We start from the raw sequence: 15,851 nt of genomic DNA, 5'->3' as shown, positions 1-15,851 counted from the left end.
TGGCCCCCCACAGAGCCTCCTTTTCCCCAAGAACTGCCATTCGATGATTCCCTGTCAAGGTTCTCTGCCTCGTCCTCCTCCTCCTCCCTGCCCAGGAGTCTCACCCCTCTGCCCATGAGGCCGTTGTTGAAGGGCAATCCAATGAGAGTGAAGGCAGCTTCCTGGATGAAGTAGGGGTTGAGGATGCGGATCTCGGGGGGCTCCTTGGGCACTCGAGTGGCCACGGACTTCCAGAAGCCGTCGGAGGCACTCTGCAGACACAGTGTGAGAGGATGTGAGCTGTGCAGCTGAGGATGTGCTCAGGTGAGTGCGAAGGACCCACACTGTATACAGAGAAGTGAGCAGTGAGGAGAGGGGACCTGTGTGTGGAAGGGCGACCTGAGGTCCGTGGTGTAAACCAGCTCGGGAGGGCTTTGGCCAGTGAGGAGTCCTGGGATGTGTGACAGACATATGGTGTGGGAGAAAGGTTTGTAACAGAGGGCACAGAGTGAGTTTTGAGGCTGAGGACAAAGTGTTGAGGACACTGTTAGTGTGCTGGTCTGGCCTGAGTGCAGGGGCAAGGATGTCTTTGGGCCACAGGGAAGACAGGCAGGCCCAGTTCTCCCGAGTCCCCACCCGAGACCGGGGCCCACCAGAAGCCTGCCTATGTGCTCTGCTGAGCTCGCCCCTTCCCCTTCTTCTGCCTTTCCTAGCTCTCAGTCAACTGTGCTAAGGTGGGCCTGGAAAAGTAAAGACATTGCACGAGCTGTCACAAAGCAGTGGAATGACACGCAGATCTCGGTCCCGCCCCTGACCAGAGCTGACAGCGGAATGACACAAAGATCTTGGTCCCGCCCCTGACCAGAGCCTGGATGGCTTCAGCCTTGGGGCACACAGAATAAACGGTTCATTCTCTCTCACGAAGCGGAGCGTGGTCCCAAGTATGGAATCATTGCCTTGGAAACCCATTCCAGTGTTCGACCCAGGGCCACAGCACCTCTTCCTTCCTCCTGTCCAACCTTGCAAAGACCTCTGACGGCACAGCCTTTCCTGGTCTAGATCCCCAACGCTCACTTCCAAGAGCTTCCCCTTTTTCTGCCCTTACAACAGGGCTCTTTAGTATGCTGGATGAAGGGGCGAGCCAAGCAGCCTGTGCGCCATTACTGTGGCCTCCAAAGCGGCAAGTTTGTTACTGGCCTGGGGGACATGAAAGAATCAGCTAAACTTAGAGAACTTTGCACACCCAGGGGAAATAATCACTGGGTCAAGGAAAAAGGCCCCTTTTTGGCCAGAGAGATGGCTCTGTGGGAAAGGTGCTCACTCAAGCCTGTGACTTGAGTTTGATCTCCAGAACCCACATGGTGGAAGGAGAGGATCAAGTTGTCATGTACTCATACATATATACAAGTGTGTCACACACACACACACACACACACACACAATTACATATAAAATAGTAGAGATTTCCCATTTGCAAGTACCTTTACCTGCTGATCTATCTCACTGGTCCTAAAAAGATTTTTGACTTCTCCTTTCCCCCCAGCACCGAGGATCAAATCCAGAGCCTCAAGCATGCTAGGCAAAGGCTCTGCCACTGAACCACATGCCCAGTCCGACCTAACAAACATTCTTACCCATGTTCCTCAGAACATACACAGAGTGCGCACACAGTTCAAAATAAACAAATCTCTAAAAAGATAAAATAACACACGCAAATATGAGAGAGAAACAAGACGTGTGGAAAGTTTGCCACCAATAATAAGAGGTTCACGTTGTTAAGAGTTCGTGAAAAATAACCAGGCATGGTGATACAGTCTTATAATCCCAGTACCTGGGAGGCTGAGGGAGAAGGGTGGCCTAGGCTTCAAGGGAGGCTAGCCTGGGCTACATAGCAAGACCCCATCTCAACAACACCCCTGCTCAAACAGACAAACAGAAAACCAAGAGTCACGAAAAAAAAAATCAATGAGATCTTACAGAAATGGTAAGAGACAGGGAAATGGCAACTCAGGGCCATCTTCATGCTAGTCAGGCATGAAGCCAATTACCCACACCCCCAGGCTGCAAACCTGTTTATTATAGTTACGGATGTGAAATGCCAGAAACATCTCCAAAAGCAGTTCAGCTAAGTGAATCTGGAGACAGCCCCATAAAGGAAATGCCCGACATCAAAACTCTGCTTTTTGAGAATTTTGTCACATAGATATCATTGGACATCTACACTCCCTGCATCGTTTCCTCTTGCCTGTCCCTTCCTCTACTCTCCATCCGTCTTCCAGACCAGAAACTTGGGAGTAGACTTCAAATCCTCCACTCCCTGGCCCATCCTCGCCTTCTGGCCACTTCTTCTTGCATCTTCTCCCATAGATCCAAGCCTCTCCCCCGAAGCCACTGCTGCCCCCTCAGGTCCCTGTTGAATTATTGTCCACCAGGACTGCTGTAACAACTGGCCCAGCCTATGCCTGCTAAACACTCCAGAGCCCCATGAAAATGATGGCTGAACTCCAGCTGTTTATTTAGCACACGTGGACTTGAGTATCTAGAAGGTCGGATTCTGCCTGCCAGGCCAGATTACCCTACCAGGATGATCTTTTCAAATACAAACCAGCTTGTATCGCCCCTGCTGCCCCTCAGTTCATACCCCCAAGCCCTCTGAGGCCACCACTGGCTAACTCCTCCATGCTCCTGCTCCTGCTCCTCTCTAATACCCAACTCCAACTCTACCTACACAATGCATCCCACCTGGACCTGCCTCTTGCTCATCTTTCCTGATCTCCTGTAGCCTAAGGGAGAATGCCCACTAGGCTCTGAGAGATCATGGAACACAGAGCCAGGGGCCTCAGTCCTGGGACTTGGCTTTCGCTCACTGCGTACTAGGGACTCTGAGCAAGGAACAGATTCCTAATGGACAAGCCAGAGACACTTAATATTTACCGAGTGAGCCCACAGTCCCGGGCTCCTCTCTGATTCATTTCTGTAGCCCAGGACCCAGCCCAGCTGTGGTGGAGCATGGTTCCAGTAGGGGATATGACATTCTTCCAAAGCCCCCCAACTGGCCTCAGGAACAGAACAACCCCCACGGCCCATCCCCACCCCCCACTGCCAAGATGGTCAGAACCACCTCAGTCCTGTCTCTGCTTCAATGGCTTCCTCTTTTGTCTCTCACTAAGGCAATCTTTCCTCCTCTGGCAGCTCTTTTCTGTCCCTTCATCGGTCAGATCAAAGGACTAATCCTTGAGGCCAATTTCTGGGTCTCAGCCTATTAGTCAAATAGGTACCAGTTTGTGACCCCTGCACCCCTCCCCTGGGTCTGCGCCTGTGTGTAAGGAAGTAAAGGTGGGGACAGCAGGATGACCTAGGACCAGCAGGGAAGAGAACAGGCTGAGCCATTGGATGGAGTTACGGAGAAGATCCCCTCCTGGGTGGGCCAGGCTGTGACGGACATCTAGGAGTGGCAGATGTGCTGGCCACGTGTCTCAGACCTGTCTCTTCTCCAGAGCTGGACAGGCCCCCCCTGAGCCCGCCCCAGGCTTCTGCCTGAGCCTGTTCTTGTACACCTAAAGGGAAGAAAGGAGCTGCAGGGGTTGGGGGAAGGGAGGTATGAGGCTCCATCGCCTATCTCTTCTCCTTTCGTCTACCTCTCGGGCACGAACGAAATTTTCCCTCACACAGCCTTACAGGCTGCCCAGACTGAAACCTAGTGTCTTGGTTCCAAGACAGGTGTCTTTGTGCCAGGCCGGTATAGCTTACCGCTGCTGTTCCAGCTCAGGGCGTCTACAGCACTGACGGGAGGCATCTGCTGCTGCCCTCCAAGGCCTCTGAGGTGGCTCAGGGGTCTCTCGGTGCCGCACGGCCCATCCTGCGGGCGGAACGTGCTGGAGCACATAAACAGCTGGCAAAGCAGGGCCCATCTAAGCTGGGTTTCGCTCCGGAACCTGGGTCTACCCACGGTCTGAGGCTTTGTCACCGAAACCATCCTTCTCGGCCTTCCCCACGTTTTTAGAGGTCCAGGGTCTAACCACCAGGTGAAACTAGAGGGAATTAACTTACTGCAAATCCCTCTAAGGATCTGAAAAGAAGCGCCAGCGGGGAAGGGCAGGCCACAGCCTTGCTTCTCTCAGTTAATTTTCTGGAAGGAGAAATGACTAATTTGATGAGGATCTGAGGACACAGAGTGTCCCGTTTCCAGTATGAAGTGAATGGTCTCTTACCACGTAAACACACACACACACACACACACACACACGCATGGATCCTGATGTGCACATGTACGTGAGCAAGCTCTTGCTCAGTTCTTGCCTCTGTGCAGCATGGGTAAACTGAGGCAGGGTCCGTGTCCTGGGAGCAGGGGAACACTTTCTGCCCCTGCCCCATATCTGTGCAAGCTCTGACGTTTGTGCTGCCTTGGGTAGCCAGAAGTGGTGAAGGGTAGGGTTGGGACCTTAGCCCCCAAGTCCCAAGTTGGCAGTGGCACCGCCAACATTTCAGTGTTTCTTCTGCTTCTTCCCATTGGTCATTGTTCTGAGGTAAAACTTCCTTGGGAATTCAGAGAACTGCACAATAGTAAGAACAAGGTGCGATGTGAGTTTTTGTTTCCCTAGCTATAAAAACAGCAGGTATTGGGGCTGCAGAGATGGCTCAGTGGCTAAGAACACTGGCCGCTCTTCCGAGGACCCAGGTTTGATTCCTAGCACTCATCTGGCAGTTCACAACGGTCTATAACTCCACTCTCGGGGATCTGATGCCCTCTCCTTGCACCAGGCATACATGGGGTACACACATGTACATGCAGGCAAAACACCCATACACGTACACAAACAAACAAGTAGATAAATAAATAAAACCATCTGGTACCAACCAAATCTCAGCCTGCCTCCTAACATCACGCAAGCCCCCCCATGGCTCCTCAAGAGTCTACATGGAACAGGCTTTGTGGTGTAGAAAACTGAGGCTCGCACCACAGGTCCGCATCTCTGTGTCCTGAGGCACATCGCGTCATCGGTTTAAGCCTCAGGTTCCTCTTGCATAAAACAGGATGACAACACTTCCCAGAAAGCTGAAGGGATTAAAGGAGATGCTGTGTTTGATTGCGTTTGGCAGTGTCTGGTAGACAGCAAGAACTCCATAAATCTTTCCTATTATGACTGAGTGTTGCAGAAGCCAAGGGACTGAAACAGAGGGTGTGGCTGGAGGTGTCAGCCACCACAGAAAGGCCAGCACGCATGCACACCTGCACAGGTCCACACCTGCACCCATTCAGACAGGGGAGTGGGGACGGCTGGTTCCCGCAGGCAGGCGGCGGGGTGCTCTGTCAGGATGGCTCCCTACATCTCACTTCTCCCACCCACGGGATACAATCCAGGGGCCAGTCAGTGCTCCCGCACCTCTCCTGGAGGCCGGCTGTGGGCTGCATTCCTTGTCACTCCCTTCTCCAGGAATGTCCCTGCCTCCGTCAAGTCTGGGCTGGCTCCTGTGTGTGGAGCTGCCAGGCCCCTGCTGATGCAACCCTGTGCTGCTCTTCCCCAAAGAGCCAGAACCAAGTGGAAAAAGATCTGGGAAGGAAATAAGGAAGTGTCTCCCTGCCAGGGTCCTGCTACCATGATATTTCTTGGTCCCTGTGGAGGATTTCTTCAGAGGGGTCTGGTGACAGTGACAGCCTGGCTTTCTGCAGTGGCAGATGGAGCAAATACATTTACTCCCAACGCTGCCCACTGCCACCGCCTCAGGTTGGGTCACCTGAGCTCCTGGGGTCGTTGCATCAGCCACCATCTGGATGTCCTTCAGATCACTGCATTTCCCTGCTTAGGTCTGGTCCTCACCTTCTCGAGTTTAAAAGCCTCAGTGGCTCCCACCGCCCTCCAGGATGGCTGCTGTCAAGAGTGTGTGTGTCTAAGATTCAACCCAAACTCCCAGCTGCTCCCTCTAGGCCCTGAGGCAGTTCACTAGCCTTTCTACGTCTCTTCTTCGACTACAGGATAAGAGTACCAGTCCCAGCCTTACGGTGGTTTGTTGTTATGACAGTTAGAAGCCATGCATATAAAATATTTGGCTCAAAGTCAGCTTCTGTTAGCTTCTGTCATTGTAAGTCGTTATGATGATAGGTCCAGGGACCAGAGAGCCTGCCAGTGGTGAAGAGCACTTCCCGCTTTGCCAGAGGGGGGCTAGCTAGGTGGTAAAGCACTTGCCCACTATGACCAAGGGTCTGGGCTTGATCGCCAGCATTGCAACAATAAATGAGAGAATAAAATCCAGACTCTAGGCATTAACAAGTTATATACATCAGTCTATCAAGCTGTTACAGAGAATTCAGTCTACCTTCCCTTTAAAAAATGCCATGGAGGGCAGAGCTGGAATTTGGAATTCGGACCTGAGACCTACAGGGACCAACGTCTTCCTCCTGCCCAGGCCCCTCCCACATTGTAAGGCCTGCTCCTGTTTGTGGCCTCCTTACTCTGTATATCCGAACTCTGCTCCCAGTCCCTGCAAACAGCCTTCCTGGGGTTGGAAGGTGGGCTCAGAGTAACATTCTGCACTCAGGATGGAAGGGGCATTGACCCTGTTAGGAAGGAGGCATGAAGGTCTCCAGGACACGGCCACGGACTCAAAAGGGTAGGTGAGCCTGAGGTGGCCACTCTGCCCTCGGTCTTCTATAGTTTTCTTCACTCCATCTCTCTGGATGTGGCCAGAGTATGATGAGGACACACACTCCTTTACCCACTCTAAGAAAAGCACCTTCCTGACATCATACCAGTTGAATTAATGTTTTCTGTTGGAACTTTTCCACCGGGGTCACGTCTGTTCCATTTGCCAGGCCCAGTTGCTTGCCCCTGACTCAGCTACTCTTGGCCCTGAGGCTGGGCATTCTCTCCAGGGGGCAGACGGTTTTTCCTGGGCTTTTACTTTACTCTCACTTCTCAGAAGGCAACTGGAGTGTCAAGGGTTGGCGTGTCCACCGTCCCACTTAAGTGCCACGGGTGTGAGACAGGTGGCTGTGGCAGAGGAAGAGGACAGTTGTGGTGGTTTGAAAGAAAATGACCCACAGGGACCCACAGGGAGTGGCACTATTAGGTGTGGACTTGTCAGAGGACGTGTGTCCCTGGGGGTGGGCTTGGAGGTCTCAGAAGCTCAAGCCAGACCTAGTGGTTTACAGCCTCTTCCTTTTGCCTGCTGATGCAGATGTAGAACTCTCAGCTCCTCCAGCACCATGTCTGCCTGCACGCCACCATGTTTCCTGCCATGGTGATAACGGACTGAACCTCTGAAGCTGTGAGCCAGCTCCGGTGAAACGCTTTCCTTTATGAAGAGTTGCTGTGGTCATGGTGTCTCTTCACAGCAGCAAAACCCCAACTGAGACAACAGTTTCAGAACCTAATACTGACTCTGGCTATTTGTCCACCGGCCTTCCTCTCATGCAGAGAACAGGAGAGTGACCGTGATGGCGGGTCCAGATGTCCATACCCACTGTGGGCTGGCTATGTGCCCCATCCAGCAGTGATGACCAGAATTTGTGTAACTAATCCCTTGGGTCACATTTGGATTTGGCTACTATAAATACCACCATGATAAAAATCTTGCATGCACGTTTTTCCTTCCTCTGGGACACAGTCCTTGGCACTGGATGCCACTTCCTTCCCAGAGCCCATCCCTGACTGGTCTAACCTGAGAATCCTGCATCTGCACTCTTGCCAGTGTACTGTGTCAGACTCTCAGTGTACTGTTTTTTGGTCACGTGATGGGTGACAAACGGCACCCTGCTGCCTGTACATGTATGTCTCTGACTGCCGGGGCAGGCCACATGCATTTCTGCTGTAGTTCCCTCCTCTGCAATCTTCGAACCCCTCCTCTTTATCTGCTGGGCTCTGAAGGCTTCCCTGAGAGCCCCCAGAATAATAAACCTTTGTCTATCATGTTTTCTAAACACACTTTTCATAATGTTTGGAATAATATTTTTTTGTTTGATTTAAATGAAATGGATACTGCCAAGTTTCTTCTAGCACTTCTGTGCCTTGAAAGTTTGTCCCTTCCTGCCAAGCATAGCAGCTCACACTTGTAATCCAAGCACGGGGAGATTGTCTCCTAACAGCTCAGGCTAGGGGGGAAAAAAAACAAAAAAAGAAGGAAGAGGAGGAGGAGGAGGAGGAGGAAGAGGAGGAGGCGGCGGCTCAGGTTTAGGAGGACTGGGTGTGGGGGCGCTTTCCCTTAATCCTGGCACCAGAGAGGCAGAGGCAGGTGAATGTCTCTGAGTCAGGACAGCAAAGTTAGTGCCTGGGTTCCAAACAAAGGGCTGGGGGTGGGGCAGAAAGATGGCTCAGCAGGTGAAGATGCTTGCTGCCAAGCCAGACGACCTGAGTTTCGCCAACTGAACCTACAGCTGGAGTTTGATCTCCTGCACCCACGCGGCACAGAGAAGACTCGTTCTTGGAAGTTGCCCTCTGTCACCTGAGAGCTGTGGCACATGACCCCCACCCAATAAAGAAATAAATGTAAAACAATATTTAAAGTTTGAAAAAAAAGAGTTTGGCGCCTGTTATCTTCAAAATTTCCAGCTAGTCTTGGGGTCTCACACCTGCACTCCCTGAATCTGGGAGGCTAGGCTGGGAAGATTGCTGAAAGGTGAAGCCCAGCCTGGGCTACGTAGTTCTGGGCCAGCCTGGGCAACACAGTGAGACTTTATATCTATCTCTATCTCTATATATACTTATATCCTTTAGTTGTATTCTTATATTTTGCTTTTTAGTTCACTTGGGACTTATGTTGATGTACGCTATGAAGAGAGGGTCCAACAACCTTTTCGAAAGCTATATTTGGGAAAAGCTGAGAACAAAGAGAAGAGTCAGTTTGGGATGGCTGTGGGACACTGACAACTCAGGCAGGGAGCCAGGGACTGTTTAGTTTTCATTTCTTTTATCAAGGAATCTGCTTGGAACTGGTAAAGAGGATCCTCGGGAGAAGCAAGAGATGAAGAGGATACAAGGGACCAGAACCCAAAAGAATCACTTCCGGGGCAGCAAAGGCAAGAGGCAGCTTCGCAGAGCAGAAAGATCCAGGCTCAGAGCCCCACATTCTGGTTAAAATCCCAACTCCTCGGAAGCCACCAGCCTCAGTTTCCATGTTGTGCATTCTCTGCTCAAACACTGATGAAGGGGCCTGGGCTTGCAACCGGTAAGATGGTTCCTGCCTCCGGGGGCTCATGGGAGGAGTTCTAACAGCCCTGGATGGTCCAGGCTGACTGCAGAATCAGAATGCACTGACAGAAACAGAATGGACATTTATGGTTACCACAACAGAGTAAGTGTGTTGGGTGTGAGAAGCTGGCAAAGCTACCTCAAACCTCAAACCCTGAGGATGTCAGGGTTTGAATTCGATCCCGCAGGCCAGTGGTTCTTTCGCTTGAGTTTACAACTGGGTAACTCATTAGAACGAGCTGCTGTCCACCTCCAAGTTCCTCATTCAGAAGTTCTAAGATGGGACCTCCACCACAGGACCAGATTCCAGGTGACACTGAGCTGTCGGTATGAGACCTCACACCATTCAGCAAGAGGACAAGCCAGCCACGGGGGTGCACCAGCATGGCTCTGAGGGCACACGTGGTGAGCCCACCGGAGGAGACCTAACCAGAAGCAGAGACCTGGGAAGCTGCTGAAATCGCTAGACGGGAGCCGTTTGTAGAAGGGCTGATTACGGCTCCGGATAATGGATGGCTGAAGACACAGGGCGAAGAGTACGCAAGGAATCAAGGCTTGTGAAAACAGAGACCTGTCCTTGGACTCTCACACTGCCAAGGTCCAAGAAATGCTCTGGGCGCACTCGCTCCTTCAATGTGAGGGCAGAGGGCGAGTCCTCTGGATTTAGAAGCAGAAAGTCACTCCAGTAGAGGGGTGGATTTGGATGCCTGGCCAGAGGGCTGTGTAGCAAAAGGGGGTTGACTCTTCCAGCTACCTGAGACAGAAGAAGGTTAAGAGGATGAGTAAGACAATAGAAGGGCTTAAAGTATTTTACTATGTTTATTTGTGTATTCTATGTGTTATGTGTGTGTGCCCGTCATGAGATGGCAGGTAAAATCATGGACTGCATGGTAAACCCATGGTAACATCACAGGTTACAGCCTCGCCACAGCATGTGTCAGGGGATCAGAGGACACCTTGTAGAAGGCGGTTTCCTCTCCTCTCATCATGTGGTTTCAGGTTGCAACCTCAGGTCAGCAGGTGTGGTGGCAGTTGCCTTTACCCACTGAGCCACACTGCCAGCTCCCAGGCTTATTCTTAAGGGGAGAAGGACCCGAACGAATAGACGGATGTGAGAAGAGGCTCGGCAATGGAGGCAAGAAGGGGACAGAGGAGAGAAGACTGCCTCAGAAAAGGAGGGGAGAGGGCCTCCTGGCTCAGGAAGAAAATGGAACCTGATCAAGAAGGCCAGGGGAAGAGCAGAACGGATGCAGATGTGGGTTTCAATGTGGTGGTTTGAATGAGGATGTCCCCCATGAGCTCATATGTTTGAGTACTTGGTCTCCAGTTGGTGGAACTGTTGGGTAGGCTTAGGGGGTGTGGCCTTGCTGGATTGGAGGTGTGTCCTCAAAACATCTCTGCTTCCTGCTTGTGGCTGTGGAAATGAGTTCTCAGCTGTCCCCGCTGCCATAACTACTGTCTAGTGCCACGATTTCCTGCCACGATGGACTCACAGCCCTCTGGAACCAGAAGCCCCGATAAGCCCCTCCTTCTCTAAGTGTCTTTGTCATGATGTTTTATCACAGCGACAGAAAAGTAACTACTACATGTGTGTAGACTGGAAGCCGGGAAGTTCACGGATGGCCTTTACTCTGCATGCTCACATACAGGTCCAGAAAAACTGAAGACAGCGAGAGAGAGAGAGAGAGAGAGAGAGAGAGAGAGAGAGAGAGAGAGCGCACTGAGAGGACTGACAGCTAGGGACAGGATGCTGGCAGAGTTTCTGTCTCTCTACGGTGACATGCAGCCTCTGGTACTGGGCCGGCTGGATGCAGAGAATAGGTGTGTCGGGGGTGTCAAGTAAGGGGGTTGATGCTGCTGCCAGAGCTTTGCCATGATGCTGGGGATTGGTCTGAATTTGAACGAATGGACTGGTGAGTAGACAAGGAGGCTGGGGAACAGTCAGGATGACACAGCTTTGGTTCACAGTGCAGCTCTGCCACTTACCAGCACTAGCAGCACCCGCCTCGTCAGCCATCTGACAGCTGCAGGCAGGCACGCACTGGGGCCCGTTATGGGCAAGAACTAAGTAAACAGGGTTCTCCCAGGCCGTGGCAGGAACTAGGTGACATAGAGGACTCCAGGCAGGAAGGAATGCGGTCGGACTCCTCACAGGGATTCCTGGGGCAGTGAGATATGGATTTTATACACAGCTCTTAACTACTTAACTAGCTGTGTTACCTCAAGCAAGTACTTCATCTCTGGGCCTTGGTTTCGAGGAACCTGTCTAACAGGATTATTATGAGAACTGAATTAAGGGATTCAAGGAAAGTGGAGAACAGAAGAGCTTAAATGACAGTGACGATGATGATGATCATGATGATGATGATGATGATGACGACAGGAAAGGGGAGAGAGTGAAAAAAGCAAGAAAGAGAAATTGGAGGAGCAGGAAGAGAAAGGGAGTCAAACATATCATAAGGCAGAGTGCGCAACAGGGCACAGACGGACGTGATGATAAAGAGCAGAAGGCAGCGATGACCAGTCTGGCTCCTGAGCATTTGAACCTGCAGTGGAGAAAGCGATGGCCACAGCACTGGGAGGGAGAAGGAAGGCCATCCGACTCCTGCAGGGAGCAAACAGTACGGCCACTGGTGATGGCCTCACAGGAAACACTGGCAGAGGCACGGCGACGGGTCTGTGACCATTGTTCTCCAGCTGGCACGTGTAAGCCCTGCTCTGGTGTCTCCCAGAGGAAAGGCAGCACTCCAGCCAGCTTCCCTGAGCAAAGCCCTCTCAGGTCAGAACAGGGAAGAGGCTCAAGTACAGATGACATCCAATCACCAAATTGGGCCCTGTCCAGTAAGGCCTCGTGTTTGGGGACCTGATGGTCCTGTCTGCCCTGTTGAGTTCCCAGACTACTAGGCTAGCTTTGCCGTTGTTCTACAGGGGCTGCTCTTTCTCTGGACCTGGCCTCTGACCCCTCTTTTTGGGTCACCATCTAGGCCAGACCCCACAGCTTAGACAGAAAGATGCTTTGCTTCCCAGTGCAGTAGGGTTCTGTTAACGGCAACCACCAGTAAAAAAAGAAAATAACTACTAAGAATGTCAGCGTAGCCAGAGTCTCGGCACTCTGGAGCTTGTGGCAAGAGGACTGCCAACAGTTCCGGCCCAGCCAGGGCTATGGTGTCAAACACCAGGAACTGCCTGCGGCTGACAACTTACGGCAATGTTTGTGCTGGGTTTTATCTCTATTTCACCTCAGTTCTTAAAAACATCAGCTGAGCATGGTGACTCACACCTATAATGCCAACACTTGGGGGAACTGGCCTGAGTTCAAGGCAAGCCTGAACATAGTGAGTTCCAGGCCAGCCTATCTGAGAAATAAAAAAAAAACATCCCAACAAACAAACAAACAAACAAACAAATCCAAAAACTAAGTCCCAAAACAGGACACCTCTTGAGCATGACTATGGGACCCTGGCTGACCTCTGAGATCCTGTCCTTCCTCCCTCCCTGGGGAAAGAACACAGCACTCTAAGTCCAAGCCTGTGGTGACTTTCCAAGGGCCACAGCCACACTGGCCTAGTCCAGACAGGAGGCTGCTTAGGAGATGTCAGCTTCCTACTGTCAGTGGGAAGATGACGGAGAAGAAGGGGGAGGCCCCACGGGGGCTCTGCAGCCCTGGGCCACCTGGCATCCTGGGGTATATCTGGGGAGGGTGGGAGGAACACAGGAGGCAGCCTGGGTGACCAGATGAGATGCTCTGTCTTTCACATGCCCTGGCTTCCCCAGTCTTCATCCCAGGGCCAGGGTGATGATAGGCCATGGCATCAGGGACTCAGGCTCTGTTATAACAATGGCTGTATACAATGTCCATGCATTCCTAGGGTGTGAATGGAGCGTGGCCTCCTGGGGTCTCCATGGATGTGGTTCATTTTGTTTGAAATACCTGACATCCTCCTAGCTCTCCCTTCCCCTTCCAGCTTGGCAGCGACCTTCCTGAAAGGCCTTCTCTGCCCCAGCTTGCTTAGAGGGCTCCTCATCATGGCCCCTCCTAATCTGCACAGTAATTCCAGTTTGGGGACTGGGTCTCCCATTAGTCTTTGAGCGACGTCTGGTCTGGGATAGAACTGAGTTTGTCTTTCAAGTCCTAGGGGCTGGCTCAGAGCTTGTTCCACACCAATGCCTGGCAAACAGGTGCCTGGCTGCACCTGGGAGGGGGCGGTCTGACCCTCAGAAGAGCTCCCCTCCCCTTTCCCTCTCCCGGGCTCCACCCTCCCTCTTAGCCCGGCATTCCTACTCAGTAGCCACCAGTGCTTTGCTGGACGCACAGCCTGCTGGGAGCTTGACCAAGGTTCCTGGGACCAGGGAGGTAAAAGGTCTTGCAACCTATTTGGAGCTATGGTGCCGCTGTCCAGTGTGTTAGAAAACCAAGTGATTACACATGGGGGAAGGGCAGAGCCGTTAGCTATTCTTCCCTGTTCCCAGTGCTCAGGGGCTCCTGGGTAGCAGAAAAGTGCAAGCCGTAGGCAACGTAGCTGCAGGAGCAAGTGTCCGGGTATCTCATGCCTATTCCAGCCCTGCCCAGCCACCGCTGTCCCTGGAAGCAGAACCATCTCCTGCCAGAATTCTGCAGGTGAGGCCCTAGACAGGCATTGAGCTTGCCAGCCGCCAGAGGCTCAGTAGCTAGAAATACCACCTCATGAGCCAGGCCTGTGGCTGAACCTCAAACACAGGGAGGGCTGGGGAGGGCCGCCTGGCTTAACATCTACCCCACCTGAGAAGGGACGTGCAGTCTGGAGATGGCCCAGGAGAGCACCAGTCTCTGGCTTGGGGGAGGAGCACTCGAGAACCAGGACTCTGGGGTTTCACCTGGTGTGGTGGTTCGAATAGAAATAGCCTCCATAGGCTTAGATTTGAACGCTTGGTCGCCAGGGAGTGGAACTATTTGAAAGGATTAAGGGGTGTGGCCTTGCTGGAGGAAGTATGTCATTGGCTCATGGGCTTTGAGGCAGGCCCAGTGGTTCTCTCTCTTCCGGCTGCCTGTGGATCTGGATGAACAACTCCCAGCCACGTCTCCAGCACCACGTCTGCCTGCGTGCTGCCATGCTTCCCACCGTGAGGATAATGGACTAAATCTCTGAAACTGTAAGCAAGACCCAAATAAACGCTGTCCTTTGTAAGAGTTGCCGTGGTCATGGTGTCTCTTCGCCGCAAACAGAACACTGACTAAGACACTTAGGCATGAATATTACTGGCATTACTTGGTGGCTCACTCAGAAGTCCAAAGCCATCCTTGACTGCAGTGCCACGGAAACCCCACAGGACTTCAGAGGGACTGCTTGCCACTTGCCCTCTCCCCACCACACTCAGGAAGGTGTTAACCCCACACAGGCTGTCCACGTGTGGCCAGGACAGGGTTGAGTGATGGCCTGAGCATACCTCACACTGCCTCACCCACTGTGTCAAGATGCTGACCCACTGGCTGCCAGGGCCAGGCTGCCTGGCCCGGTGTCGAGCATCTCTGCCTTCCCCGGAGCAGCAGGTGCCTGCTGTCTGTTTCCCCCACTGCAGCTGACTCGGATAGCTGCAGCTGAGTCAGGAAGGGCTCTGACTCCAACGGCCTTGGTGTTCTTGGAGGCAGAGATGACCATATGCAACTGGCTGCTGTGCATCTCTGGTCTGCTGTCCCCACGGAATTTGGACTGGCCCCCACTTTTCCCAGACTGCCCCTCAGGAAGCAGGCACTGGTGTTTGAGCCAATCCTCAAGCATCTGTAGTGACTGGGTGCCACGGGGGTAGGGGAATGATCCAATGAGATCAGGGCCCTACCCTCTGGCTCTCCTGAGAATGGGGCTTTGACAGGTGTCTGTGCGTCAGGGGCATGTGGGCTGATGAGCAGAGAGAATTTATGAGAAGGGTTCACCAAGGCAGATCCAATTCACTCCCATTTATTCCTCTACAGTGCTTGCCTGTTAGCTTAAGGCAAACAGAAAGGCTGGGGAGATTCTGAAAAGAGGGATGGTCCCTCAGTCCCACTCCCTCCCTAGGTTGGCAGACAAGAGGCCTGCTTGAAGCTGGAGCTGGCTGAAGGCAGTCCAACCACTTGCTTTTTCCCCCCTTTCCTTCCCATCCCTTTGGAGGTCTGGGCTGCACCCAACACAGCCAGCTGCCCTACTCCGCCTAGTTCTGAGATGGGCTCCCTTCCCCCCCATCCCACCTACCTGAGCTGCTGGACCTGACTTCTGTCTCTTCTCTTGCCTGCTACCTACCTGACACTGCCTGCACTTGGCCTTGCTTGGAAAGGGCTGTGGAGTCAAACCAGATTGCACTGAGATCCTCACGGGCAGGCTATGCTGTTCTCATCCTCTAAAAGAACAACTAGCTCTTTACTGAAGGCAGAGGGCAATCTGTCATCAGTCTGCAGGAAGAGGCCTGGGCACTGGGAAATGGATGGCCTGAGCTCTGCATGCCCCTCCCCTGGGTGTCTGAGGACAGCTGGAGGGGAGGAGACGAGGGTCTGGGGTGGGAGACAGACAGACAAGTTGGCAGGTGTCCCTGCAGGCCCAGAACTGGGAAGCAGAGGTCTCAGGAGGGCCCTCAGTGGGTTATCTATTAATGGGCAAACTGACCCTACTCTACCACATCTCCTGGCCAGCTCCAGCATGATGGCAGGCTGGAGACCAACCTACAGGCTAGCAGTCA

At 52.7% G+C, this 15,851-nt stretch overlaps 1 protein-coding gene across 15 annotated transcripts in view; it reads right to left on the bottom strand.

Annotated features, from left to right (window-relative positions):
• Window positions 1-15,851, bottom strand: part of St3gal3 (ST3 beta-galactoside alpha-2,3-sialyltransferase 3) — a 194,163-nt gene that overhangs the window by 7,319 nt on the left and 170,993 nt on the right. For 9 of the 15 annotated variants that reach the window (XM_060379725.1, XM_060379727.1, XM_060379721.1 and 6 more), the window contains 2 exons: window positions 15,419-15,454; window positions 105-251 (listed from right to left, as the gene is read on the bottom strand). In XM_060379725.1, coding sequence (XP_060235708.1) covers window positions 105-251; window positions 15,419-15,454 — 183 coding nt within the window. The remainder of the gene's footprint in view (window positions 1-104; window positions 252-15,418; window positions 15,455-15,851) is intronic. The other 6 variants (XM_021644546.2, XM_021644547.2, XM_021644548.2 and 3 more) reach the window with 1 other exon arrangement.

This window comes from Meriones unguiculatus, chromosome 3 (assembly GCF_030254825.1).
Source record: "Meriones unguiculatus strain TT.TT164.6M chromosome 3, Bangor_MerUng_6.1, whole genome shotgun sequence".
NCBI classification, from domain to species: domain Eukaryota; kingdom Metazoa; phylum Chordata; class Mammalia; order Rodentia; family Muridae; genus Meriones; species Meriones unguiculatus.
Note: the sequence above shows the minus strand (reverse complement) of the source record. Positions and strands in the feature narration are given on the sequence as shown.